The 25,161-nt window shown below is 53.1% G+C and overlaps 1 protein-coding gene across 2 annotated transcripts; it reads left to right on the top strand.

Moving 5' to 3' along the window:
- The first annotated feature begins 371 nt into the window (after positions 1–371).
- CCDC114 (coiled-coil domain containing 114) lies at positions 372–25,161 on the top strand. Of its 2 annotated transcripts, XM_030299072.1 has the most exons (15): positions 372–438; positions 786–883; positions 2,048–2,147; positions 2,317–2,506; positions 13,242–13,364; positions 13,713–13,826; positions 17,256–17,323; positions 19,839–20,026; positions 20,132–20,266; positions 20,988–21,070; positions 21,192–21,360; positions 23,156–23,325; positions 23,433–23,536; positions 23,822–23,900; positions 23,989–25,161. In XM_030299072.1, the coding sequence occupies exons 2-15, from the start codon at positions 814–816 to the stop codon at positions 24,466–24,468; spliced, it is 2,073 nt and encodes a 690-aa protein (XP_030154932.1). In that variant the 5' UTR covers positions 372–438; positions 786–813; the 3' UTR covers positions 24,469–25,161. The 2 variants fall into 2 exon arrangements, with proteins under 2 accessions (XP_030154932.1, XP_030154933.1); XM_030299073.1 differs by lacking the exons at positions 372–438; positions 2,048–2,147; positions 2,317–2,506 and having other exon boundaries at positions 787–883.

Here is a 25,161-nt window from a genome sequence, read left to right as displayed (position 1 = left end):
GCCCTCTGCCCCGCCCCTCGCAGGGCTCACAGCTCCGCCCCTCGCAGGGCTCCCCGCCTCCCAGCCCTTCTGTTCACAGCCTGCTAGGTCTCCTGAGGTCTCCTGAGGTCTCCCGGCCGCCTCGGCCCCTCCTCTCCAACCTCCCCTCCCACGACCCCTCTTCCTCCGCGCTCCCTCCTCCCCAGCTCCCTACCCAGGCCCCTCCTCCTCAGCCTCCCCTCCCACAGCCCCTCCTCCCCAGCCTCCCCGCCCATGGCCCCTCCTCCCCAGCGCCCATCCCAGGCCCCTCCTCCCCAGCCTCCCCTCGCAAGGCCACTCCTAGAGGCCTCCGTCCCACCCCCGCCGCGGTCCTCAGGCCTCATTGGCCCTTTATCTCCCCAGTAACCAAGCCACAACAGTGAGCTTGGAGAACCAAGGACAGGTCAGGCACTCCAGCAGGTAGGGACAGGGCTCGCTCCCCACAGCCGGCCGGGGTTTCCTTCTCCTCCGTGTCTCTTTCCCCCAAACAGCCACGCCTCAGAGATACCGAGAGCCCAGGGGACCTGCCCCCGTGCCAGAGTCAGAGTGGAAACACAAGACAGAGAATATGAGAGGTGGGAGGTCGGGAGGGATGTGGGGAGAGGCCTGAGAGGTGCTCCCCTACAACTCATTGGAGGCATTGAGACTCAAAGAGAGGCCAGAGTTGGTTCCGGGGTCACCTTCCGATTGCCTCGCGGTCCGTCCCCACCCTCCTTCCGGCGCCCTCCTGCTGTCTGTCTGAAGGGGTTCCTGTGTCACCCCTACAGGAGCCCCCGCCCCCCACCTTTGGCCAAGATGCCTTTGGGACTCTCTGCAGGGAGCACCCGCTCCGAGGATGGAACCGAGGCCTTCCTGGAAGGAATGGGTAATTCAGACGCTCTTGGCTTTTTTTCCCACTCATTCCTCAGTTGTCCCAAGTTCTAGGTACCGTGCTGCGGGACACGGGGTGGGGGGTGGGGGGAAGCGGGGAGGCCTTCCAGGAGAGTCCTCTAGCGGGGAACACACATGCGTGGGAATGGAGGTGGAGCAGGGCAGATGGATAGGCCAAGCCTGGAGGGCTTCCTGCAGGAGGAGAAGTTTGTGTGGGGCTTGGAACTCCTCCCAGGAGTTACCGATGGGAGAAGGAAGGGATGAGCGTTTCAGCAGAGGGAACATGTGCCTAGAACAGGGTTTCTAAGCCTCCACACAGTTGACGCTTGGAGTCAGATCATTCTTTAGTCATGGCGGCTGTCCTGGGCGTTGTAGGACATCCCTGACCTCTATCCGTTACATGCCAGGAGCAGCCTGTCCCACCCCGTCCCCACATCCTGACAATCAAAAGTGTCTCCAGACATTGCCAACTGTCCTTGCGCGCAGAATCACTGGTTGAGAACCACTGGGCCTTGGGAGGTGGGGAGCTAGCTGGTGGCCCAGACTGGAGAGGTGGTTAGGCTCAGGTCATAGGGGGCCTTGAACCCCGGGCCCAGGACCTGCGGCTTTGTCCTCAGGCCCTGGAACTCCGTTCTGGGTGTAGAAAGACCTTCCGGGATTGTGAAGGGAGGCCCGGAGGCTGGGGTGATGGTCCCGGCAGGACAAGATGAGACCTGAGCTTGGAGGATGGGCTGCGAGTGAGGAGGCCAGAGGACAGGACTGAGGACTGCTGGGCTACGGGGGCTGAAGGGGCGAGGGGGGAACAAGACTGCGGTCCCCAGATCTTGGCCGCAAGTTCCAGATCCTCTGTGGCCGGCGCCTGAGGACCGTGAGGCCTTCCGGGAGCGCCCTCTAGTGGGGAGGCGGAAGTGTGCCCAAACGGGGAGTAGACGTGCGTTTGGGGGAAAAATCCCCCGGAGGTCAGCTTGGGGTCCGGGAGTACCAAGCGGGTGAGGTAGGCGTGAGGGATACAGGAACTGAGGTGCAGGGCTAGAGGGGTGTTGGGGACTGGGTGGGCCTTCCGGCTGCAGTTTGTGGGAGCCGGAGTTCCCAGGCCCTGGAGAGGAAGGGGCTGGGGCCGGGATCTCTAGTGAGCCCAGTTGGCTGGTCCTGCCCTCAGCGGATTGGGAGCTGAGCCGACTGCGACGGCAGTGCAAAGTGATGGAGGGAGAGAGGCGGGCTTACAGCAAGGAAGTCCACCAGCGCATCAGCAAGCAACTGTGAGCCCCGTGCCTGGACCCGGAGCTTGGGGAGCGAGGGGGCTCTTAAAGGGGTTGGGGGCCCGCCTCCTGGGTCCCAGAGGGGAAGGGGCAGGCCGGGTGTCTGGCCGTTAGTGATTCTGAGACTCTGCCCCTCGCTGGCTTGCTCTCCACCTCCCGGCCTGGGCAGTGAGGAGATCCAGCGCCTGGAGGGGGTGCGGGATAAACTTCAGGTGCAGATCCGCGTGGCCCAGAGCCAGGTCAAGCGGCTGCGGGACAGCGAGAGGCTGGAGAACACGGGTCATCTGCTGAAGTGTCGGGTCCGGGTGCAGGCCGAGGTCAAGGAGCTACAGGAGCAGACCAGAGCCCTGGACAAGCAGGTGGGTTCGGACACCAGCCTCTGTGGATCGGAACTGCTCTGAGCCTTGGCTTCCTGGTGTGAAAATGGGCCCATTTGAAATCATGCGCGTGGGAGAGTTATATTCAGACTCCAATAGGAATGCAGGTGTTTTGTGCTTAGCACAGCCCCACACACCCCAAAACGGAGCTGGTGCGGTTAAAGGGGACAGAAAGTCTCACCTCCTGACGTCAGCAAAACCTGCAGTAGAGTCCTGGCCCTGCCGCGTCAGAGCTGTGTGACCATGGGCAGCTCTCCGACCTCTCTGGGCCCTAGTTTTTGCATCTGCAAAAAGGGGACGTTGGTAACCCAGCCGTGTCGACCTGGGTCTCTAATCCCACCTGCCCAAGACCTTGACCTGGGACACAGCGTGACTTTTCTAGGGCAGGGTTCTTCCAGGTTTCTGTGACCGTCACTCCTGAGGCAGTTCACACGCCTGTGGATGTAAACACACACGTATTTGGGAAACAAAAGTTTTCACCAGGGAATAGTTGTTTTATTTTTTTTTCTTCCCCAGGTGGGATTCATTCTGCTATTTTCTGTTCTATTCTTCATTAAAAAGAAACAGTTGCTTCCCTAGACCAAATGATTTCTTGCACACGATTGGATCACAATCAGGAGTTTGAAGGTTGCTTATCTCGGTGGTGTGTATTACTTTCCTATTTGTGCTGTAACGGATTACTACAGACTTGGTGGGTTAAAGTAATACAAATTAGTTATCTTACAGTGCCGGAGGACAGAAGGCCAAAATGGGTCTCCCTGGGCTAAATTCAGGGTATCAGCGGGCAGCCTTTCTTCTGAAGAGACAGAGTGTGAGTAGGGGAGGGGCAGCGAGAGAGGGAGACACAGAATCCGAAGCGGGCTCCAGGCTCTGAGCTGTCCGCACAGAGCCTGACGCTGGGCTTGAACTCATGAACCGTGAGATCGTGATCTGAAGTCGGACACTCAACCTACTGAGCCACCCAGGTGCCCCTGGACTTTTAAAAAAAATTTAAGAATTTTTTTTTTTTAATTTTTTTTCAATGTTTTTTTATTTATTTTTGGGACAGAGAGAGACAGAGCATGAACGGGGGAGGGGCAGAGAGAGAGGGAGACACAGAATCCCAAGCAGGCTCCAGGCTCTGAGCCATCAGCCCAGAGCCCGACGCGGGGCTCGAACTCACGGACCCTGAGATCGTGACCTGAGCTGAAGTCGGACGCTTAACCGACTGCGCCACCCAGGCGCCCCATGGACTGACTTTTAAAACTTCCAATCTACTACCGACGGCTACTTGTATAAGGCTTTTGCCTTGACACTTGCACTCAGAATAGCCTCAAAACACAGTTTCTGATGCTTGCTTAAATTCTCTCATTTTCTGAGCCTGTCACGTCAGAGACTGATGACAGACAGCCCTTGGACTTGCACTAGTTTATAGCGCTCACTGGTCTGTGTAGAAATAAAAGTAGGGACACCTGGATGGCTCAGTTTGTGAAGCATCTGACTTCAGCTCAGGTCATGATCTTGCAATTCGTGAGTTCGAGCCCCACGTCGGGCTCTGTGCTGACGGCTCAGCCTGCTTCAGATTCCGTGTCTCTCTCTTTCTGTGCCCCCCCCCTCAAAAGTAAATAAACATTAAAAAAAAAAAAAGCTGATAAAATTCAGCATCCATCCATGCTAGAAACTCTTAGAAGGTGACAAGGAATAAAAGGAAATTTCCTGAGTTGGCAAAGGACAACTATAAAACATCTATAGAAAATATCATATTTGATAGCAAAACATGAAAAAAAATTATCTTTGAGATCAGTAACAATATAAGGATGTCACCTAGCACCACTTCCATTTAAGATTGTACTGGAGGGGCGCCTGGGTGGCGCAGTCGGTTAAGCGTCCGACTTCAGCCAGGTCACGATCTCGCGGTCCGTGAGTTCGAGGCCCGCGTCAGGCTCTGGGCTGATGGCTCGGAGCCTGGAGCCTGTTTCCGATTCTGTGTCTCCCTCTCTCTCTGCCCCTCCCCCGTTCATTCTCTGTCCCCAAAATAAATAAAAACGTTGAAAAAAATTAAAAAAAAAAAAGATTGTACTGGAGGTTCTATCTGGTGCAGTGGGGCCAAGAAAAAAAAAAAACAACATTGGAGAGGAAAAAATGAAATTGTCATTGTTTGTAGATGATGTATTTGTGTACAGAGAATATCCAGAAGACTCTAACACTAACTGTTTTTGTAATTAACAAGGTATGTTAACAATGTGGCTGGATACAGAATTAATGTTCCAAGTTAATATTTCCCTGTATTAGCAGCAACTATGATAAAATAAGAGAAGAAAACACGCACTTATAATAAGCCACAGAAGTACCTGAGAAGAAATCTAACAAAAGTGTGCCAGACCTCTATGGAGTAAATTATAAAATTTTATTGAGGGATATGAAAGAACAGCTTAATAAATATAGAGATCTATCCATGGATTGGAAGAGTTAGTGCCCTAAAATGCCAGGTCTCCAAAATAATTTATAGTTTCAATGTAATCCCAACCAAAGCACGGAAAGTCTTTTTTCAATGGACGAAATTGACAAGCAGATTCTAAGGTTTCTATGGCAGTCAATGGACGAGATGACATAGACTGACTTAAAAGAAGAAGAACAATGCGAAAGGATGTGCTTTCTCACTTCTCAAGATCTAGTATAAAATTCTTGTAATTGATGGAGGGCTAATCAAATGGATCAATGGGACAGAGGAGAGAGCCCTGTAAGAGACCAATGCACATGTGGACATCTGATGCACAACTTCGGGACACGGGAAAAGAGGGCTTTGATAACGGTGCTGTGAAAACTGGATGTTCATACTGTAAGATGAAAGAGAGACCCTTATCTCTCCTCCAACCCCCATAACTAATTCCAGACGGATCAGATCTAACCGTGTGAAGGTAGGGAAGGATTTCTTAAATTAGTTATAGAAATCTCTACTTCTAAAGAAAAAGACTGTTACTTCCGGTGACTTTAAAGCTAATAATTTTTGTTGAAAGAAACATAGAGTGTGCAAAGAAGGTCGTGGAATGGAAAGTTATTTGCAACGCATATAGCTGACAAAGGACTATTATCAAGAACATATAAAGAACAACTACAAATCATTGAAGAGTCAGCCCAATTAAAAAATTGGGGATTTGGGCTGACATATCACAAAACAAGAGATTCAGATGTCCCAATAAATGTAGGAATGACCCACCACTCATTAGTAATCAGAGAAAGGCAAATGGAAATCGCAATGAGGTTCCATTAATCACTCGCCATATTTTCCAAACCCAGTGTCCGAAAATACCAAGTGTTGGTGAGTAAAGGAGCAAGTGGGAACTCCTAATGAACCGTGGGTGGGGACATAAATTGTCACACGTATTCTGAAAAGTCTTTCCCCCCATTATCTATTACCTTTAAAGATAGACCTACCCTGGGTTTCAGGGTCACACCCACTCGGCATGATCACCGGAAGCAGTCTCGCAGGAGGATAGGGAACAGGAAACACCTGCATCTTCTCACGACGGCATCAAACACATCTTCCTTGAGCATCCAGGGGCTGCTTCTCAGCACCTCCAGCTGGGTGATCCCACGCAAGCGGGTGGGTGATGCCCACCTTGGCAGAGGGAGGCATCACACCCAAGAGGAGTCATCTCTGTAACAGCTCATGAAGACAAAGCCTAAGTCTAACCTCCCCCACTCAGTGATAAGAAAAACTCCACAGAGAAGCCAGATGTCTGCTCAGTCCTGGTCATGTAGGCTCTTGGGATCTATGAGCCCACTCGAAGTCCTTTTAGTCCAGTGTAGTTCACCAATCAGGTCGTTTTTATAATAAACACCGTTGCCTGGGAACAGAGCTGGCATTCCATAGTTACCTTAACCCGGTATGTTTCCATGAAAACAGTGTCAGAAGAAGGTAAGCCAAACTCACCTTCTAAGGGAAAACAGGTTTAGACCTATTGTTAACTCTTCTTCCCACCCAGCAAGTGCACTTCTGAGCATGTGCCCTGGAACCAGGATTCATGTAAAGAGATGTTGAAAGAAGCATGATCACGTATTGGCCAGCTCCAAACTGGAAATAACCCAAAGGTCCATCAGTATGTGAGTGAATAAATAAATTGTGGAATAGTCACATAATGAAATAGTATACAGCAACGAAAAATGAGTGAATCACAATTACAGCCACAAGGGTGAGTCTAACACACATTTGCAGGAAGCAAGACAAAAAACATACAGAGAGTGGGGCGCCTGGGTGGTTCCGTTGGCTAAGCGACCGACTCTTGGTTTCAGCTCAGGTCATGATCTCCCAGTTCATGGGATTGAGCCCCGCACTGTCAGTTCAGAGCCTGCTTGGGATTCTCTCTCTCCCTCACTCGCTTCCCCTCCCCCACTCGCACTCTCTCTTTCAAAATAAATACACTTAAAACAGAGGGGAAAAAAAAACCCACACAGGTAGCACGATTTCATTCACATAAAATTCAAAATCAGGCCAAATGCAACTTTTGTTTAGGGGTACGTACATGGGTGATAAAACCATAAAGTAAAAACATGAATTTCACTTAAGGAAGTATGGTAAACAGAAGAGTGATCCCTGTAAGATGTCCACCTCCTAATCCTGGGAACCTGTGAGTATCTTACTTTACATGGCAGAAGAGACTGCGGATGTGATTGAGGATTTTGAGTTGGGGAGATTACCCTAGATTAAACCGGAATTCTCCCCCGGAGCTTCCAGAAGGAATTCAGCCTGGCTGACACCTTGATTTTCTGAAACCAGTGAAATTGATTTCGGACTTCTGACCTTCAGAACTGTAAGAAAAAAGGTCGTGGTGTTTTAAGCCAGTCCGTGTGTGGTACTTTGTTCCAGCAGTAATAGGAACTGACAGAGGAAGGGCAGTGGCACGTCTGTGGAGAGGAAGGGGGGAGTGATGAGGGGGGGGAGGATCTGCATTGCTGTCAGCATTCTGGTTCTCGACCTGGCAGGTGGTTCAAGGATGTTCAGTTAAAAATACGTATAATGAGTTGTACGTACATCATCTATGCCCTTTTCTGTGCACAGTGACTTTTTAAAAAAAAAGTTTATTTATTTTTGAGACAGAGACAGAGAGAGGCAGAGAGAGAGATGGGGAGAGAGAGAGAATCCCAAGCAGGCTCCACACTGTCCGCTCAGAGCCCGATGTAGGGCTTGAATTCATGAACCATGAAATCATGACCTGAGCCAAAACCAAGAGTTGGATGCTTAACCAACTAACCCACCCAAGTGGCCCCATAGTGACATTTTTTTTTTAAAGAAAACAAACAAAAAAAGATGTTAGCCATCGTAGACCTAAATGTAAAATCTAAAATTATAGAACTTTTAGGGGCACCTGGGTGGCTTAGTCAGTTAAGCATCCAACTTCAGCTCAGGTCATGATCTCATGGTTCGTGGGTTCGAGCCCCGCATCAGGCTCTGTGCTGACAGCTCAGAGCCTGGAGCCTGCTTCGGATTCTGTGTCTCCCTCTCTCTGTCCCTCCCCTGCTCACACTCTGTGGGTGTGTGTGTCTCTCTCAAAAATAAACATTAAAAAATTTTTTTTGAAACTATAAAACTTTTAGAAGGAAACAGGAGAAGAGCTTTGTGAGCTTGGCTTAGGCAAAGATTTCTTTCTTTCTTTCTTTCTTTCTTTCTTTCTTTCTTTCTTTCTTTCTTTCTTTCTCCTTTTTTTTTTTTTAAGCTTAGGCAAAGATTTCTCAGCTACATCACCAAAAGCATGATCCATAAAAGGACATATTGACAAACCGGACTCCATAAAATTTGAAAACTTCCCTTCAAAAGTTATTGTTAAGAGAATGACAAGCTAAGCCCTACAAGGGGAGAGAATATTTGTCACGTGTGCAGCTGATAAAGAACTCGTGTCTAGACTTTATCAAGAACTCTCAGTAAGAAAACAGCGGATCCAATTAGGAAAAACTGGTGAAAGACTCGAACAGACACTTCACCAGAAAACATATAAGATGATAAGAAGTACGTGGAAGAGGCTCAGTGGTGTTAGTCATTAAAGGAATGCAAATTGAAGTCACGAGAAACTTCTACACGCCATTTTAGAATGGCTAAAATTAAAAAGACTATACCAAGTGTTGATGAGGATGTGGAGGAACTGGAACTCACACAGCCTGCTGGGCGGAATGTAAATGGCACCAGCACTTTGGAAACCACTTTGGCAGTTCCTAAAAAACTAAATGTACCCTAACCATACGAATCAGACATTCTACCTCCTAGGCATTTACCCAAGAGAAAACGAGGCATATGTTCGTTGGTACAAAGACTTGCACGCGAGTCTTCGTAACAGCTTTATCTGTAAAATTCAAGATGGAAACCATTCAAATGTCCACCAGAAGGTGAATGGATAAGGAAATTGTGGTACATCCATACAATGGAAAGCTACTCACCAATAAAAAGGAATGGGCTATTGATATACCCAACAAGGTGGATGAATTTCAGAATAACTGCTCTGAGTGAAAGAAGCCAGACCCCTCCCCCTCACAAAGAGTGTACACTATGCGAGTCCGTTGATTGACTGACTGATTGATTTTTAAGTAATTTCTACACCCAACGTGGGGCTCGAACTTACAACGATCAAGAGTCTACCGACTGGGCCAGCCAGGCACCCCTATGATTTCCTTTATAAAACTCCTTAGTGACAGAAAACACATGGGTGACTGCCAGGGGGAGGGGACCGTAGGAAGCAAATGCACAGAAAAATGACAAAGGGACACAAGGAAACTTTTGGGGGAGATATGTTCACTAATCTTGATTACGCCAGTCTTATCAAATTGTATACTTTCAATGGTGTAGTTTTATTGTATGTTATTTATACTTCGATAAAGCTGTCAGAAAAGTTTCCTACCTCACACCGTATAAAAACATAAGTTCTGGGGCACTTGGGCGGCTCAGTCGGTTGAGCATCTGACTCTTGATTTCCGCTCAGGTCATGATCCCAGGGTTGTGGGATCAAGCCTTGCATCAGACTCCGTGCTGAGCATGGAACCTGCTTGAGACTTTCTCTCTCTCTCTCTCTCTCTCTCTCTCTCTCTCTCTCTCTCTCTCCCCCCATCTCCCCCACTCATGCTCTCTCTCTAAAATAAAACAAACATAAATTCTAGTGTTATTAGAGACCCAAATGTGAAAAGCAAAATTTGAGGAGTGTGTTTTCTAATCTTGGGAGGAATTTCTGAAGCGAGTGGGTCCTAAGCTTTCCTTGTGCCCAGAACCCTTAATTTCTGAGTAACATTTTTAGAACCCCTAACCTCCAACAGTCAGCGGTGTGCCGTGAAACCAGCAGGTAGGGAGGCAAAACACCCTGATTTATAGCATTGGCTGATTTTCCTAACAAATACAGGTATCCCCTGCTGTTTGAAAATTGCGCGTTATACTGCTTTGCTTTTTCAGAAGACCTGTGTTAGTACCTGTTTTCACTAAGTGAAAGATGACTGAGGAGGACTTGAACTTTTACCAGAAAAAAAAAAAAAGGCAAAAAAGAAAAAATAGCATTCAGCATTTGTGGCCCCCAAGCTCCTTCCTGGGGACCACACGCAGCATGCCAGAGGTGTGAACTCGGTCTGTCGGCGTCTATGTTTTATCTTGGTTTATTTTGTGCATCTGTTAGCAAGGTGTGTCCTAAGGTATCAGAAAAGCCTAAGAGGTTATTTTTGGGGTCTCGGAATGCTATACGCTTTTTCCTGTACAAGTTACTGGTATTTCCTTCTTCACTTTCTGCTGTGTTGGCTTATGAAGGGTCTCATAGGAACGGTGTACTTTCAGATGATGGGGAAACCTGTACTCTCGACTTGGCTGCGGTGAAGACATCCTAAGATGACCAGTGAGTCACATGCTTGTGCAACGCCCTCCCCTTCAGTTGGGGGCAGAACCTGTGACTTGCTTCTGGCCAAGAAAATACAGCCTGAGGGGATGTCACTCCCTTCATTAGGTTATGCCATCTAAGACTGTCCCCTTGGGGGCGCCTGGGTGGCTCAGTCCGTTGAGTGTCTGACTTCGGCTCAGGTCATGATCTCACAGGTCGTGGTGTTCGATCCCCGCATCGGGCTCTGTGCTGACAGCTCAGAGCCCGCTTTGGATCATCTCTCTCTCTCTCTCTCTCTCTCTCTCTCTCTACCCCTCCCCTTCTCTCTCTCTCTCTTTCATACACACACATACACACACACACACACAAATAAAAACATTCAATAATAATGAAAAAAAGACTGTCCCTAACTAGGGGCGTCTGGGTGGTTCAGTAGGCTAAGCATCTGACTTTGGCTCAGGTCATGATCTCAGGGCTCCTGAGTTCGAGCCACGAGTCGGGCTCTGTGCTGACAGCTCGGCGCCTGGAGCCTGCTTCGGATTCTGTGTCTCCCTCTCTCTCTGCCCCCTCCCACTCACGGTCTCTCTCTCTCAAAAATAAACATTCAAAAGATTTTTAAACAAACCAGTGTTTTCATCCTAACAACCTAGAGACCATTTGAGAATCCACAAGTAGAAAACAAAGTTGTATTTCATTCTTTTTTTTAAATGTTTATGCACTTTTTGAGAGACAGAGCATGAGTGGGGGGAGGGGCCCAGAGAGAGGGAGACACAGAATCCGAAGCAGGCTCCAGGCTCTGAGCTGACAGCAGAGACAGCCTGACTCAGGGCTCGAACCTGCAAACTGTGAGATCCTGACCTGAGCCGAAGTCGGACGCTTAACCGACTGAGCCACCCAGGTGTCCCCTGTGTTTCATTCTTAAAAACCACAATTACTTACCTGTGGGATGTTTGTGCCTTTGGGTCTTGGAGTCAGATTGGACTCACCACTCTTGCTCTGTGCTGACTTCTGTGCAGTACTTGGCTTTTCTTTTCTTTTCTTTCTTTCTTCCTTCCTTCCTTCCTTCCTTCCTTCCTTCCTTCCTTCCTTCCTTCCTTCCTTCCTTCCTTCCTTTTTTCTTTCTTTCATTGAAAATTTGACTGGGATAATTATAGATGCATGGCAATTGGAAGAAATAATAAGAAATAGAGGTCCGTCGTACACTTTGGCTAGTTTTCCCCACTGGTAACATTTCTGGATATTTGATTTATTTAAAAATGTTTATTCATTTATTTTTGTGCACGAGAGGGGCAGGGACAGAGAGAGAGAGGGAGAGAGAGAATCCCAAGCAGGCTCTGGGCTTTTGGTAGCCCCCCGACGTGGGGCTTGATCTCCTGAACCATGAGACCACCACCTGAATCGAAATGAAGAGTTGGCCACTTAACCAGCTGAGCTACCCAGGAAGTGCCCCCCCCACCCCCGTGGATGTTTGAAACTCAGTTTCACAAAGACGTGACTCATCAAAAGGAACATAGCACCGTCTTATGTTGAACCTGTGAACTACCTTGAGCTTGTAGTTCATGCGGTGTCTGACCAGTGTCAGCGTGCCTCCCTCAAAACTGAAAATATCAGGGCGCCTGGGTGGCTCAGTGGGTTGGGCGTCTGACTTTCGCTCAGGTCATGATCTCACAGTTCGTGGGTTCGAGCCCCACGTCGGGCTCTGTGCTGACAGCTCGGAGCCTGGAGCCTGCTTCAGAGTCTGTGCCTCCCTCTCTCTCTGTCCCTTCCCTGCTTGCACTCTGTCTCTTAAAAATGAATAAAAACGTAAAAAAAAATTTTTTTTAACTAAAAAAAAAAAACCCTGAAAATATCCCCATGGTTGCTTGCCCCTTTGAACTTGTTGCAGTGCTCGGGGGTGCCTGGGTGCATGAGTTCGTTTTCTAGGGGGCGTGGTAACAAAGAACCACAAACTTTGGGTGGTTTAAATGACAGGAATTTATTGTCCCATGTTTTGTAGGTTGGGGGCCCAAGATGGAAGTGTTGGAGGGTGGCGTTTTCCCTCTGTGCACCTTCTAGGTCCAAATTTCCCCTTTGCATAACGACACCAGTCATACTGGATCGGGGCCCACCCTCATGACCTCATCTTGACTTGATTATCTCTGTAAAGAGCCTGTCTCCAAATCAGGTCACGTCCTGAGGTCCCGGGGATTAGCACTTAAACATAGGAATTTGGGGGGGCGGGACCCAATCTAACCCGAATTAGGAAACGCAGCCTTAAAGCAATTCCATTTATTCGTCTGATCTGCACGTTTTAGTGAGAACCTACTGTGTTAGGCACACGCCCAAAAAGACAGCATTCTGCCCTCATGGAGCTTCCCATTTTATTGGGGAGACGGCATGCCCCAAATGAGTAAAGATGAATAGGGAAATGAGGACAGGTTGGCAAAGGTTTCACGCATAGCTACACCCAGGGGACTCTCACGGCATCAGGGCTCATTCTCATCATTCTCTCAGTCTCTCGTCTCCACTTTGTCTAGTGGCCTCATCCTCCCAGGACCCTCCGTGTGCTGGGGACTTGGACAGCGGAAGTTCTAGAGCCCCATCCATCTACCGCATGCACGTGCCCCCAAAATACCAGGAAGGGATTCAGGCTGGTTCAGCTTGGCTCACGTGCCCATCCCTAGGACGGTCACATGGACCGTAGGAACCTGGGTCATGTGGCTGGCAGGGCGGCTCGTTGTGTTTGGAAGCTAGAACCACATGGAAAGTGGGGCCCACCAGCAGAAGAAGGATAGAACAGATGGCTGGGGCCACAAGGGTGGCAGATGGCAGCCACACTCGGCCGCTCACCTCTCTTGGTGTCTCAGTCACTCCCACATTCAGCCATCCAACAGTTACTACCACCCCCTCTCCTCCAGATCCAGGAGTGGGAGACCCGGATCTTTAACCACAGTAAGGATATCAAGGCCCCGGGACTCGTTCTGGATCAGAAGGTCAAGATCCGGCGAAGGATCAAGATCCTAGAAGACCAGTTGGACAGGGTGAGGGCCAGCCTCTTGGCTCTCTCCAGACCTGAGCTCTGTGGGTTGGGGGGCGGGGGGAACTGAGCATGGGGTCAAGTTCCAGAAATGGTAGACCAGATGCCTGGAGGGGGACAGGCCTGAAATGCTGGGCTCCCTGAGAAGGATCAGGGGGCATCCTGAGGGATGGAGTGTCCCCAAGGAAAGGAGACTGATGCCTGGGTCCTTAGGGGAGCTGGGCAATGCTCTCAGGGTCCCCAAATAGGGAATGGGCCCCCGCACGTGACAAGCGCCCAACCTTGGCCGAGTGTGGAAGAGGGAGGCAGGCGGGGCCTCAGACAGACTTTTGTACCCACCCCCCCCCCCCAGGTCACCTGTCGCTTTGACATCCAGCTGGTGCGGAATGCGGCCCTGCGGGAAGAGTTGGATCTCCTGCGCATTGAGAGGAACCGCTCTCTGAACATAGATCATAAGCTGCAGAAGGTCAGTGGCCTCGAGGGGCCAAGGAGCCCTTGGCCCAGCTGGGGTAGGGAGAGGATTCGACTCCAGCACTCCGGCCTCAAGTACGGAATCCACTGGAGACATAGGTTGACATCAGTCCAGAGGGAATGGGGACCTCGAAACTGTTCCAGGACGCCTCTCACAAAGAAAGCAGCCTCGTTTCGAATTGCAGAAGCCAGGGATGTCATTTTGAATATTCTCAGCCGGGGCAGTCAATGAGCGAGCAAGACCATTTCCGTTCTATGGGTATTTCTGTAATCTTCGACGGCCCTCGAGGAACCTTCTCTTTCTCCTCCACCTTCCCTTCCCTGAAAAAAATAGTGCAAAGAACTCTAGCCTTCCCCAAGATTGATAATTTGCCACATTCACACACACACACACATGTTCTAATTATTATTATTTTTTTTTTACTGAAAATAATCACAGTTGCTGGACTTGGGAGAGCGCAGGGCAGACATGCCCCTAAGAACTTCCATGTGAATTTCCCGAGAATGAGACCGTTTTCTTACCAAAACACAGGGCGGTTTTCCAAGTCAGGGACTTCAAAGTTATTACAATCCTAAACAGTCCCTATTGAAAGTTCTCTGATGGTCCCAGTGATGCTCTTTGTAGCCGATTTGATTTTCCGGCTCTAGGCTCCAAGCCAGGGCCCCACGTCGCATTTGGTTGTCCTGGCTCTGTTCATCTGGAACCATCCCTGGGCCCTTCTTTGTCTTCATGACTTTGACATTTTGGAGCCAAGTCTCCTCCGTGTGGGTTTGTCCGATCTTTCTTCACGATGAGATGCACCTTGCGCATTTTTGGCGGAACACCAGAGAAGCGATGCTGTGTCCTTGGTACGCACTGGGTAGGAGGCACGTCGGTCCCTTAACTAGCGATGTCGCCTTTGATCCCTTGGTTCACCAGATTCCTCCCACGGACGTCTCCCTTTGTGATGAGTAAGTAGAGATTCTTGGAGACTTGGTCAATGTCTTGGTCCCCGACACATTTTTCACTTGGTGGTTTTGGCATCCATGAATGATTCTTACCGGAATGGTTATTACTGTCACAACGGCTGCCGAATGGTGACCCCTTTCTCGACCTCCGTCATCTCTCCCGCATTTATTAGCATTTCACTCGAGGAAGGGCCTCGCATTCTCCGCTGTATGTTTTGTGTGTTATCAGGAAGCTTTCGAGTATTCTTACATCATCGTTCATTAGGATGTTCAAATTGTCCCGGGTTTGGCCAGTGGGAGACCTTAAGCCGGCCTCTGTGTCCTTTTGATGGGCCCCATCGTTTTTGTTTTTGTTGTTTGTTTTAACATTTCCTTACTTCTGGCACACAGGTAATTTGCACTCGTTCCGCCCCCACCCCGGAGTTAGCCGCGACGCTACTCCCGGGAGTCCTGGTCCCTTCTGGAAAGGAGGAGGTGTTGAGAAATGATGAGACAGCCGCTGCCAGAGGGGCCTCAGTGACCCCGGGGCAATATTGCTTTGAGGCCCTTTTTCTGGAGAGAATGAGGGAACACACACATATACTTTGTTGTTGCTTTTTAATTAAAAAAATTTTTTTCTAAGAGAGAGAGGGAGAGAGCGCACTGAAGAGGGGGAGGGGCAGAGAGAGGGGGACGGAGGACCCGAAACAGGCTCTGCAAGGAAAGCACAGAGCCCAGCGAGGGGCTTGAACTCACAAACCGTGAGATTATGACCTGAGCTGAAGGCAGATACTTAACCGACTGAGCCACCCAGGTGCCCCTTTTAAATTTTTAGAAAATGTGTATTTATTTATTAAAAAAAATTTTTTTAATGTTTATTTTTGAGAGAGAGGGAGCACAGAGCCCGACGTGGGGCTCAAACCCATGAACTGTGAGATCATGACCTGAGCCCAAGTCGGATGCTTAACTGACTGAGCCACCCAGGCACCCCGATGTTTATTTTTGAGAGAGAGAGAGTACAAGGGGGGGAGGGGCAGAGAGAGAAGGAGACAACAGAATCCGAAGCAGGCTCCAGGCCCTGAGCTGTCAGCACAGAGCCCGACTCGTTCGTTTTGCCCTCTGAGGGTCCAGGGATCTATCTGTCTCTCTATCCAGAATTATCGCATTCAGAAGGCACTTGAATTAATTCCTGGTTTTGGTGGGGGTTCTGTGTGCTTATGTTCTTTGTTTAAAGTGCTGGGTTCGGGACGCCTGGGGTCTCAATAGACTGAGCATCTGACTCTTGATTTTGGCTCAGGTCATGATGTCCCGGTTTGTGGGACTGAACCCCACATCGGGCTCTGTGCTGAGCCTGCTTAATAAGATGCTCTCTCTCTCTCTCTGCTCCTTCCGCGTTCGGGCTCCAAGCTGTCGGCACGGAGCCCGACGCGGGGCTGGAACCCACGAACCGTGAGCTCATGAGCTGAGCCCAAGTCCGACGCTTAACAGACTCGGCCCCCCAGGCGCTCCCCCAAAACCTGTTTAAAGTACAGTTCGGTTCATTTGCTTCTGTTTTGTATTCTGTTTTACTTCTCCCCCTTCCTCCCATCACTGTTGATTCGATATTCTTGATGAACATAGAAACCGTTAACAAAGGTTCCCAAACCAAAAGTCTTCCAAAAGGTACCCCAGAGAAACATCATTTCTAATTGCATTCAAATAATACGCATTATATCCGTGGGTAAATATATATATATATTATATATAATTAATATATATATTAATATATATATCCGTGGGTAAATATATTAAATTATATAAATTTATATAAAAGATATATCATATAGATAAATAATGAATAATAATAAAATATATTCCATAAATACTCTTTAAGGAATAGATTAATATATTAATAGATCATATTCTAATAAAGAAATATAATACTTAGATCCTTCTATCTATTCGAGATGATATTTCCTATTATAATAAATGAATAATTAATTTCTTATATATATATGCCTCTTTTAATAATATATATTAATATATAATAATATATACTTAATATATAATATATAATAATATATACTTAATATATATTAATATATAATAATATATACTTAATATATAATATTATATATATTTATATATATATATGTATTTCCTCCCTTCTCTCTCCTGAAAGGACCCTTTGTACCCATAATAACCGCCAAGACATTTCTTTGCAACTAGAAAGTGGATGGGTGTGGTCACAGTTAGGAAATTCACGCACATTTCTGAACCCAACTTGGGTGGGTGTTCTTAGCAATGTTCTGGGGTGAGGGTTTCACGGCGAGAAGCCCTCTGAGCCAGCAGGCCAGCCCAGCGGCCGCCAACGAGGAAGGTCCACGCATGTGGGAGGCCCGCGAGTCCTGCCTGCTTATTGCGGGGTGGGGTGGGGGTGGGGGCGCCGGGCCTAAAAGAAGGCCCTACAGTGAGGAGGCCGTAAGAAAGACATCGGTTCTGTCTCGTCCTCTGTCAGGAAATCAGCGCCCTGCGACGCACGGTCAGCGCCCTAATGGTCTCTTCTGCGGCCGCCTACACCGTCAGGTAGGACCCCGCTTTGGCTCCCGCGTGGGGGCCGCGCTCATGCAGCACGCGCTTTGCGGTAGGCTGTGGCAGGCGGGTCGGAACTCCAGAAATAGACTGTCGCAACCTTTTTTTTTTTTTTTTTTTTTAAATAAGGTGCCCCCTTTCTCTCCTTCCGGTGATCTCCCAGTCCCTCGGGGCGAGGTCCCACTCGGGGGTGTGGAGGAACCTCTTTGGCCCCAGTCTGTGAATGGCATTGTTGCACACGGGCTGTGGGGAGAGTGAACCCAGACGCTGCTTGCCCTGGCGCGGGTGGCCCCGGGGACAGCCACCTGGGAAGCGTCGCGGCATGAGAGTAATTAGATCATTAGACTGTTACGCTGAAAGGTAGGAGATCCTCTCAGGCCCCCTTCAGATGGAGTCACGTTGTGTGGAGTCCAGAAGTCCCGGCCGTTGTACATTTTGGCCTCTGTCTGGGGGCTCCCGTGCTGGCCCCTGCCCCAGCCTTGCTTCTTTATGAGCTTGGACCCCTTCTCTTGCTCCGAATGGTTTCCTACCTTCTTTTATTTTATTTTATTTTATTTTAATTTTATTTTATTTTATTTTATTTTATTTTATTTTATTTTAATTGTTTACACTCTATTCTGTTTTGTTTTATTTATATAGGGGCGGCCGGGTAGCTCCGTCCGATTTCGGCTCAGGTCATGATCTTGCCATTTGTGGGTTCGAGCCCCGCCTCAGGCTCTGTGCCGACAGCTCAGAGCCCGGAGCCTGCTTCGGATTCTGTGTCTCCCTCTCCCTCTCTGCCTCTCCCCTGCTCATGCTCTCTCTCCCTCAAAAATAAATAAACGTTAAAAAAATTTTTTTAAATGTTATTTATATATTTGGAGAGAGAGAGAGTGAGAGACAGAGCACGAGCAGGGGAGGAGCAGAGAGAGAGCAAAGCAGGTTCCAGGCTTTGAGTTGTCAGCACAGAGCCCAAGGTGGGGCTCGATCTTGTAAACCGTGAGATCATGACCTGAACCGAAACCGAGAGTCGGACGCTTGACCGACTGAGTCACCCAGGTGCCCAGTTTCCTGCCTTCTCTTCAGGTAGGAATATTGTTTGTCCCTCATGACGCCTGCTTACTCATGGCACATGATTCCTCAGGACATCAATTATAGCCCAGATCGACCTTAATGGTTGCTGACATTTCTTCCTTGCTTGGGGCCTCCGATGACACTCCTCCGGCAGATGGCCGAGGGCAGGCTAGCTGGGTACTGGGACAGGGTGGTCTCATCGTATTGACGCTTCCCGTCAGACCTGCCAGCGGGTCCATCGCTTCCTTGCTGGATGACCCGGGGCCGGTCACATCCACTCTCTGAGCCTGCTTCCTCCGCGGTGACAGGACCCGTCATCATGGCGGCTACCTCACGGGGATGCTGTTGTAGAAAGGTCGGGAAGTCGGGATCCCTCTTCCCCGCCCCTCAGTTGGCATGGAACCCAAGGCACGGAAAGCGCCACGAGTTCCAATCCCCGAGAAGGGCTGCCACCAGCACCTGGAGATGGAGGTGTCACTAGGGGCTGGTGGCAGGGTGGGGTGAGGCCTCCCACCGAGGAGGGCTGACTTGAGAAGGCCTTGAAGGAATTTGAAAAGAACACGAAGCTGGTGAGGGCGCCTGCGTGGCTCGGTCGGTTTCGCATCAGACTCTTGACTTCCGCTCAGGTCGCGATCTCATGAGTTCGAGCCCCGCATCCGGCTCTGTCGGCAGGGAGCCTGCTTAGGATTCTCTCTCTCTGCCCCTCCCTCACTTGTGCGCAGGAGCTCGCTCCCTCAAAATAGATAAATAAACTAAAAAAAAAAAAAAGAAATAGAAGCTGGTGCTGGGGCTGGGGCTGGAGGCAACCAAAGTTGGCACGGGTGAGAAGGTGGGAAGGAGAATGGCCGGAGGGCAGGGACCTGCGGAGATGGGCCTGCTGTTCTCCCAACATAACGACCGGGTGATCTTTGACCCTGTGACGTGTGGGGCCCTAGGAATTTCCGCTGCACTATGTGTAAAAGCTGAAAAGCTCAGTGACCGAGGCTTCCAGAGCGTCCCCGATATCCTGACACGCGGCTGATGTCATCTGTGTGTCCAACATGAGGCCCCGAATGGTCCCGGCCGCTATTTCCAATCACATGACCCCCGGACTCGGCCGATTGCCTTAACGCCTGGGGTCTAACCCTCCGGGGGCGGGAGCAGAATCTCTAACTGTGGCCTCCTGTCCCACGGCTCACACAATAATGCACAGCCCCCCCACCCCAGGACCCCGTGTGTGCTCGGCAGCACAGCCCCCTCGTGGGCGAGGCCATCAGTCCCTATGTGGCCCCGTCCCCGCCCTGGTTCCACCCCCGTCACCTGACTCCCTTGCAGGATCCTAGAAAGTGTTCTGCCTTTTTGTGACCTGGGGGTGGGGGGGGGGGTGGGGACTGCCACCTGATTCTGCCCCATCCCTGGGACCCCAGGCTGCGCCGTCCTCCCTGACCCCTGGGCTCGCCCCCCCCATCCCCCCCAGGGAGGAGGCAAAGACCAAGCTGGGCCTGCTGCGGGAGAGGGCGGATAAGGAGGTGGCCCAGAACGAGACGGAGCTGCAGACCCTGCATCGGCACATAGCGCACCTCGACCAGTTCCACCGCTTCCTCAAGCTCAAGAACGACGAGCGGCAGCTGGACCCCGCCGTCGTGGAGAAGCGCGAGAAGCGGGGTGAGACCCGGGCCGCCGGCCGGGGTGGGGTGGGGGGGGGGGGGAGGCGGACGGGGCTCAGGGGCTCCGGCCCCTCCGCCGACCTCACTGCCCCAACTCCCGCAGCCCGGGAGGTGGCCGAAGGCCTCCGGAAGACGTCCCAGGAGAAGCTGGTGCTGCACTGCGAAGATGCCATGAACAAACTGTCCCAGCTGACTGGGGAGAGCGACCCGGACGTGCTGGTGGAGAGGTACCTGGAGAGTGAGTACGGGGCCGCGGCGGCGGGCGGGCGGGTGGGGGGGCGTCCAGGCGCGGGATGGGCTCGGTCACCCGCATCGGGGGGCCTCCGCTTGGGCCCCGGGGGCTTCTGCACCTGCGATGCAGACGCGAGGCGTCAGGGACGCGCTACTCGCCGGGCTCCGTGCGCCCCCGTCTCTCTCCCTCCCCGGTCTCTTCCTTCTGCGCTGGTCCCCCTGGGGCCTGGAACGCTCAGTCCCCTCGGGGTGTCTTTATTTGCGTTTGGTGTTTGTTTCTGGGCGTGTCTGTGTCCCAGTCCCCCCCGCCCCCCCTTCGAGGGCCTGCCGGCCACTCTCCAGATCTGCCCTCGACCTCTGGGAGTCTCCCTCTGGTGCTTGTTGCTGTAGTCCCCCGGGGCCTGGTCTCGCGCGCGCGCGCGCGCGCGCGCTCTATCTCTCTTTCTCTCTCTCTCTCTCCCCCCCCCCCCCCCCCCCCCCCCCGCGGCTTTCTCTGCCTCACTTCTCTCTTGCTCTGCGTTTCTCGGTATCTCTGGGTCTCTCTCTGGACTTGGCCGCCGTCTCTCTTACTCCGACTTGCTCTGCCTGCCTCTGTGCCCCTCCGTCTCTGCCTCCCTTGGTCTCTGCGTGTTTGTCTCTGCGTGGTCGTCCGCCCCGTCTCTTTCCCTGTCCCGCGCGGGTCCCTCCGCCTCCGGCCCCCTGGATCCGCCTCTCCCGCCTCTCGCCAGGGGAGGGGCGCAACTTCGCGGAGTTCACCTTCATCAACGAGCAGAACTCGGAACTGGAGCGCCTGCAGGAGGAGATCAAGGAGGTGAGGGAGGCCCCCCTTCCCCACTCCCTTCTCCCCTCCCCTCCGCCGCCTCCGCGCGCGCGACGCTCCCCCCACCCGCCCCCGCCCCCAATACCTCCGGCCGCGCGCTCGCGCCCCGCAGTTGCAGGAGACCTTGGCGAGCACCCGCCGGAGCGAGGATAACCTTCGCGAGCAAAGAGAGCAGCAGCGAAGGGCCCTGCAGCAGCGAACCGACGAGGTGCGCGCGGAGGCCGACCAGGTGGAGGCCCGCTTCCAGGACCTTCGGGGGCAGCTGGAGAAGCTCAAGGCCGGTGAGCGCCGGCCCCAGCTCCTTCACCTGGGAGGACGCGATGCGTGGCCGGCCCCGGGCTGGGCCCGTCTGCCCACCCGGTACCCCCCATCCACTCATCCATCCTGCCATCCTTCCGGGGTGCGGGCCCCAAGAGTCAGGCTGCCCCGGGTTTGAAGCCAGCGCCGTCATTTGGGTGCGGTTTCCTGGGCCCGAGACCCTCTGGAAACTGGAATGGGCAGCGCGTGGATTCCTGGGTTGTCACGAGAATTGGATGGGGTGACCGTCGGGAAGGGACAGAAGGTGGCCCTGGTGCCTCTGAGCAAGCAGGGGGGCCACCTGTGGTCACAGTAGGAGATCGGTTACCGGCAGATCCTCCTTTTCTCTGTGGTGACCATGACTGCTGCCCTGTGCTAGGTGAGGAGGCAGGGGTGGGGTGGAGGGGGGGCAGGGGTGGAGAGGAGACCAGCCTGGGTGCTGGGTGTTCCGCAGCCTTGAGAATAGCTAGGGTGAAGGACGGACCCTCAGACGGGGTGGGAGCCTCGGCCCCGCTTGGAATGCGGGGACCGTAACGTGCGAGGCCCAGCTGAGGACCAAAAGGCGGGGTCCCTTGTTAAAAAAAAAATGGTGCAGGGGCCTACAGCCGGCTGACACCTGCTCTGTGAAGGGGGATGGGGTGGGGGTGGGCGGTGACCCATGGCTTCCTGGGAGCAGATATGCTGGAGGCTGAGTTTGAGGGGTGAGTATTTAACTGCAGAGCTGGGAGGGGTAGGTGCTCCCAGCACGTGGGGCCGAGGCCTGGAGGTGCTCCCAGGAATGTCGGCTCATTGTGTGGAGAGGGGATGTGAGGGTGTGGGGGGAGGTGCAGGGTGGTGGATCCTGAAGAGATGCCAGGCTGGGGTACTGGGGAGCCATGGTAGGGCTGTGAGCAAGAGAGGCCATGGGTGGGGAGGTTAGGAGAGGAGGAGGGAGAGAGGAGGGAAGGGAGCCCAGAAGTAGCAGACGGATGGGTAATGGGGGGGGGGTGAAGCACACGGGGTCTGGCCTGGTGGGGGTAAGACCCCTCTATGAGACAGGGAATGTGGGAGAAGGAGTGGGTTTGGAGATGCCCCTGAAATTCAGAGTGAGCAGCGCGGGGGGGACGTTCAGGGAGGGACCCCCGGGACCACGGGGACAAGCGGTAGAGACGCAGTGAGGTGAGGTGTGCCATGCGAGATTTGTGTCAAGGTCACGGGTGCCGCCTGATGTCACTAACAATAACCAGTCACAGCCGAACAATAACTAGATGCAAGCGGGCCACGTGGGGGCCAACCGTGACAGATGAGCACGGGTCACGACAGTGGCCAGCGGGCCCGCCAGGGGCAGTGGTTAACGCAGTCGGGGCAGCAGCGTGGGGGGGGGGTGGCCCAATATTTAAAAAACACAGGAAACAGCCTCAGTGGTGGATCTCCCAGGGGAGCACCCCCCCCAGGGGAGCACCCCTGTGAGTACCTCTCTGGGGGAGCTCCTGAGGTGGGGGTGTCACTGGGCGGGATGGGAGTTGGGTGTTCCTGAGCTGCGTGAAGAAGTCTTTCAGCAGGTGGTGACTTTGTCCGCTTTCCCCTTGACCCCCCCCCCTCACTTTTTGAACCCCTGTGGTTCCTCGGGAGCCGGGTGGCCAGGCCCACAGTGTCGCTCTCGTGCGCTCTGAGCTCGGGCAAGTGGCTTTCCATCCCGGAGCCTGGCTTGGCATCTCCGTCGCTCCGGAGCAGCGGAGACCGGAGGGCAGGGAGAGGCAGGGCGTCGCATCCGTGACGGCCTGTCCCCTCCGACCTCAGACATCCAGCAGCTCTTCACCAGGGCCCAGTGTGACAACACCATCATCAAGGACCTCCTGGGGGTCAAGACCCACATGAGAGACCGGGACATCAGCCTCTTCCTGGGCCTCATCGAGAAGCGGCTGGTTGATCTCTTGACGGTGCAGGCCTACGTAGACGTCCGGGTGGAGGTGTGGGGGGTACTGTGTGGGCGGGGGGTTGGGGGGGGACAGGGAACCAGAAGCTCGGGGGCCAGGGCCTTGGGGGTGAGCCGACCACTGGCTTATCCACCCTCCAGACCCCCACCCCCTCCAGCTTGGCTAACGCTGCCCTCCTGGTTCTGGGCCAGAGCCCCGAGGATCTTCCAAAGAAGCTGGCCCCGCCGCAGCTCCCTGACAATCCGTGAGGCCTCCGGGCGCAGAGGCGACAGTGGGATGGAGGCTTTTGGGGGGGCCCCAGGATCCCGGAGGGTGGGTGCAGCTCTGGGGCGGAGTAGAAGGTGGGAGCGATCGCCTCGAGAAGGAGTAGGGTGCTGCTGAGGACGGAGCTGGCCCCGGGGAGACCAGAAAGGGCCAAGGGCGCTCGGGCTGGCCGGAGCAAGGTCTCTGGGTAGCGCAACGGGGAGCCCTTGGCCTCCTGTGGGGCTGAGTGTCCTCCCTGCCTCCCGCCCCCCACCCCCCACTTTAGGGACGACCTCCCAGGCTTCGAGGCCAAAGACGACTATCCGATGAGCAAGGAAGAGCTGCGCGGCCAAGTGACGCAGTTGGTGAGCATGGGCGGCAGGTCCTCCCTCCCGGGGCAGGTCCTCAGCCCCCTGTTGGGGCCCTCATTCGCCGCCCCCTCCCCCCACACAGCTCGAGGCGCAGGAGCAGCAAGAGAAGGAATTAGCCGAGGCCTTGAGGAAGGTCAACAGCAACCTGAGCGTCTCCAGCCTCCCCAGCGTCCAGAGGGTCGGCTCGGGCTCACCCCCGACGACCGCCAAGAGCCCCAGCGGGGTCCCCGGGTCCATCCTGAGCCAGGGGGCTAGTGGCGTCCTGGCATCCAGTGGAGACCGCACCACGAGCACCAACGTCGGCCGCGTCGCCTTGGGAGAACCCGGCTCCAGCACGGGCCGTGTGACCTTCGGTTCCGCCAGCGCCGTGGGGGCGCCCGTGTCCAGCCGGGGCTCGACTGGGGGCCGCGTGACCTTCAGACCCCCCAGCTCTAGTGGCTACCTGGGCTCCACCGGATACTTGAGGTCCAGCGGAGGCCAGGACAGCCCCGCGGGTGCGGAGAGCAGGGGCACCGGGTCAGAGTCAAGCGCAGGCCCCGGGACCAGCACCAGCAAAGACTAGCGGCCCGCCCCCCGCCCCCCTCCTTGCCCTTGGCTCCCTGCAGGCCCCGCTCTGCCTTGAGATTTCCCCGCGACCCTCCTGGTTCCAGGCCCTCTGTGAGTCTTTGCTCCGCATCTGTCTGCCCCTGCCCTTCCCGTTGTCCCTGTGTCCATCTGCTGGCTGTCGTCTGCTCAGCGATGTCTCCTGGTCCCTTTCTCTCTTTCCAAACCCCACCCCCCCCCATTTTCCTTCCTGTCTCCCCATTTCCTGTCGTCTTGGCTTCCCATTCAGTGTGTGTTTCTGTCTCCTGTTCACATCTCTGCCCCCATCACTGCTGGTCCCCCGCCTCCCCCGTCCTGTGTCTGCTTCCCCACTTCTAATTCCCTCTCCTGTCTCTACCTGCCGGGCTCTCCTTGTGCCTCATGACCCCGTCTCTGCAGCTCCTCGTTCCTCACCCTCCCCCCGGAGCCCCCAGGACTGCCCCCCACCCCCCCAGGACTGGGCAGCAGGGGAAGACTTGGAGGAAAGATGTCAGGGTCAGCATGAGCTGCGACCCTAGAAAATAAAGGTCAGAGCCTGACTGCTACCCCAGCCCAGTTACAGGTGTATATGTGGGCGACCAGGCTGGACACATGGCAGTTCCCTTTACCTCTGGCCCAGGGGGAAATGTATGACCTTTGTCCCTACTCCCTGCAATTCATTCATTCATTCATT

The sequence above is a fragment of the Lynx canadensis genome, chromosome E2 (assembly GCF_007474595.2).
Source record: "Lynx canadensis isolate LIC74 chromosome E2, mLynCan4.pri.v2, whole genome shotgun sequence".
Classification (NCBI taxonomy): Eukaryota; Metazoa; Chordata; class Mammalia; order Carnivora; family Felidae; genus Lynx; species Lynx canadensis.
Note: the sequence above shows the minus strand (reverse complement) of the source record. Positions and strands in the feature narration are given on the sequence as shown.

Excerpts from the sequence above, each read along its gene's own strand:
- CCDC114 (XM_030299072.1), top strand. The coding sequence starts at position 814 with ATGCCTTTGGGACTCTCTGCAGGGAGCACCCGCTCCGAGGATGGAACC. Across the intron at positions 13,827-17,255 it reads TAGATCATAAGCTGCAGAAG|GAAATCAGCGCCCTGCGACG; the intron begins GTCAGTGGCCTC and ends GTCCTCTGTCAG. Across the intron at positions 23,901-23,988 it reads GCGGCCAAGTGACGCAGTTG|CTCGAGGCGCAGGAGCAGCA; the intron begins GTGAGCATGGGC and ends CCCCCCACACAG.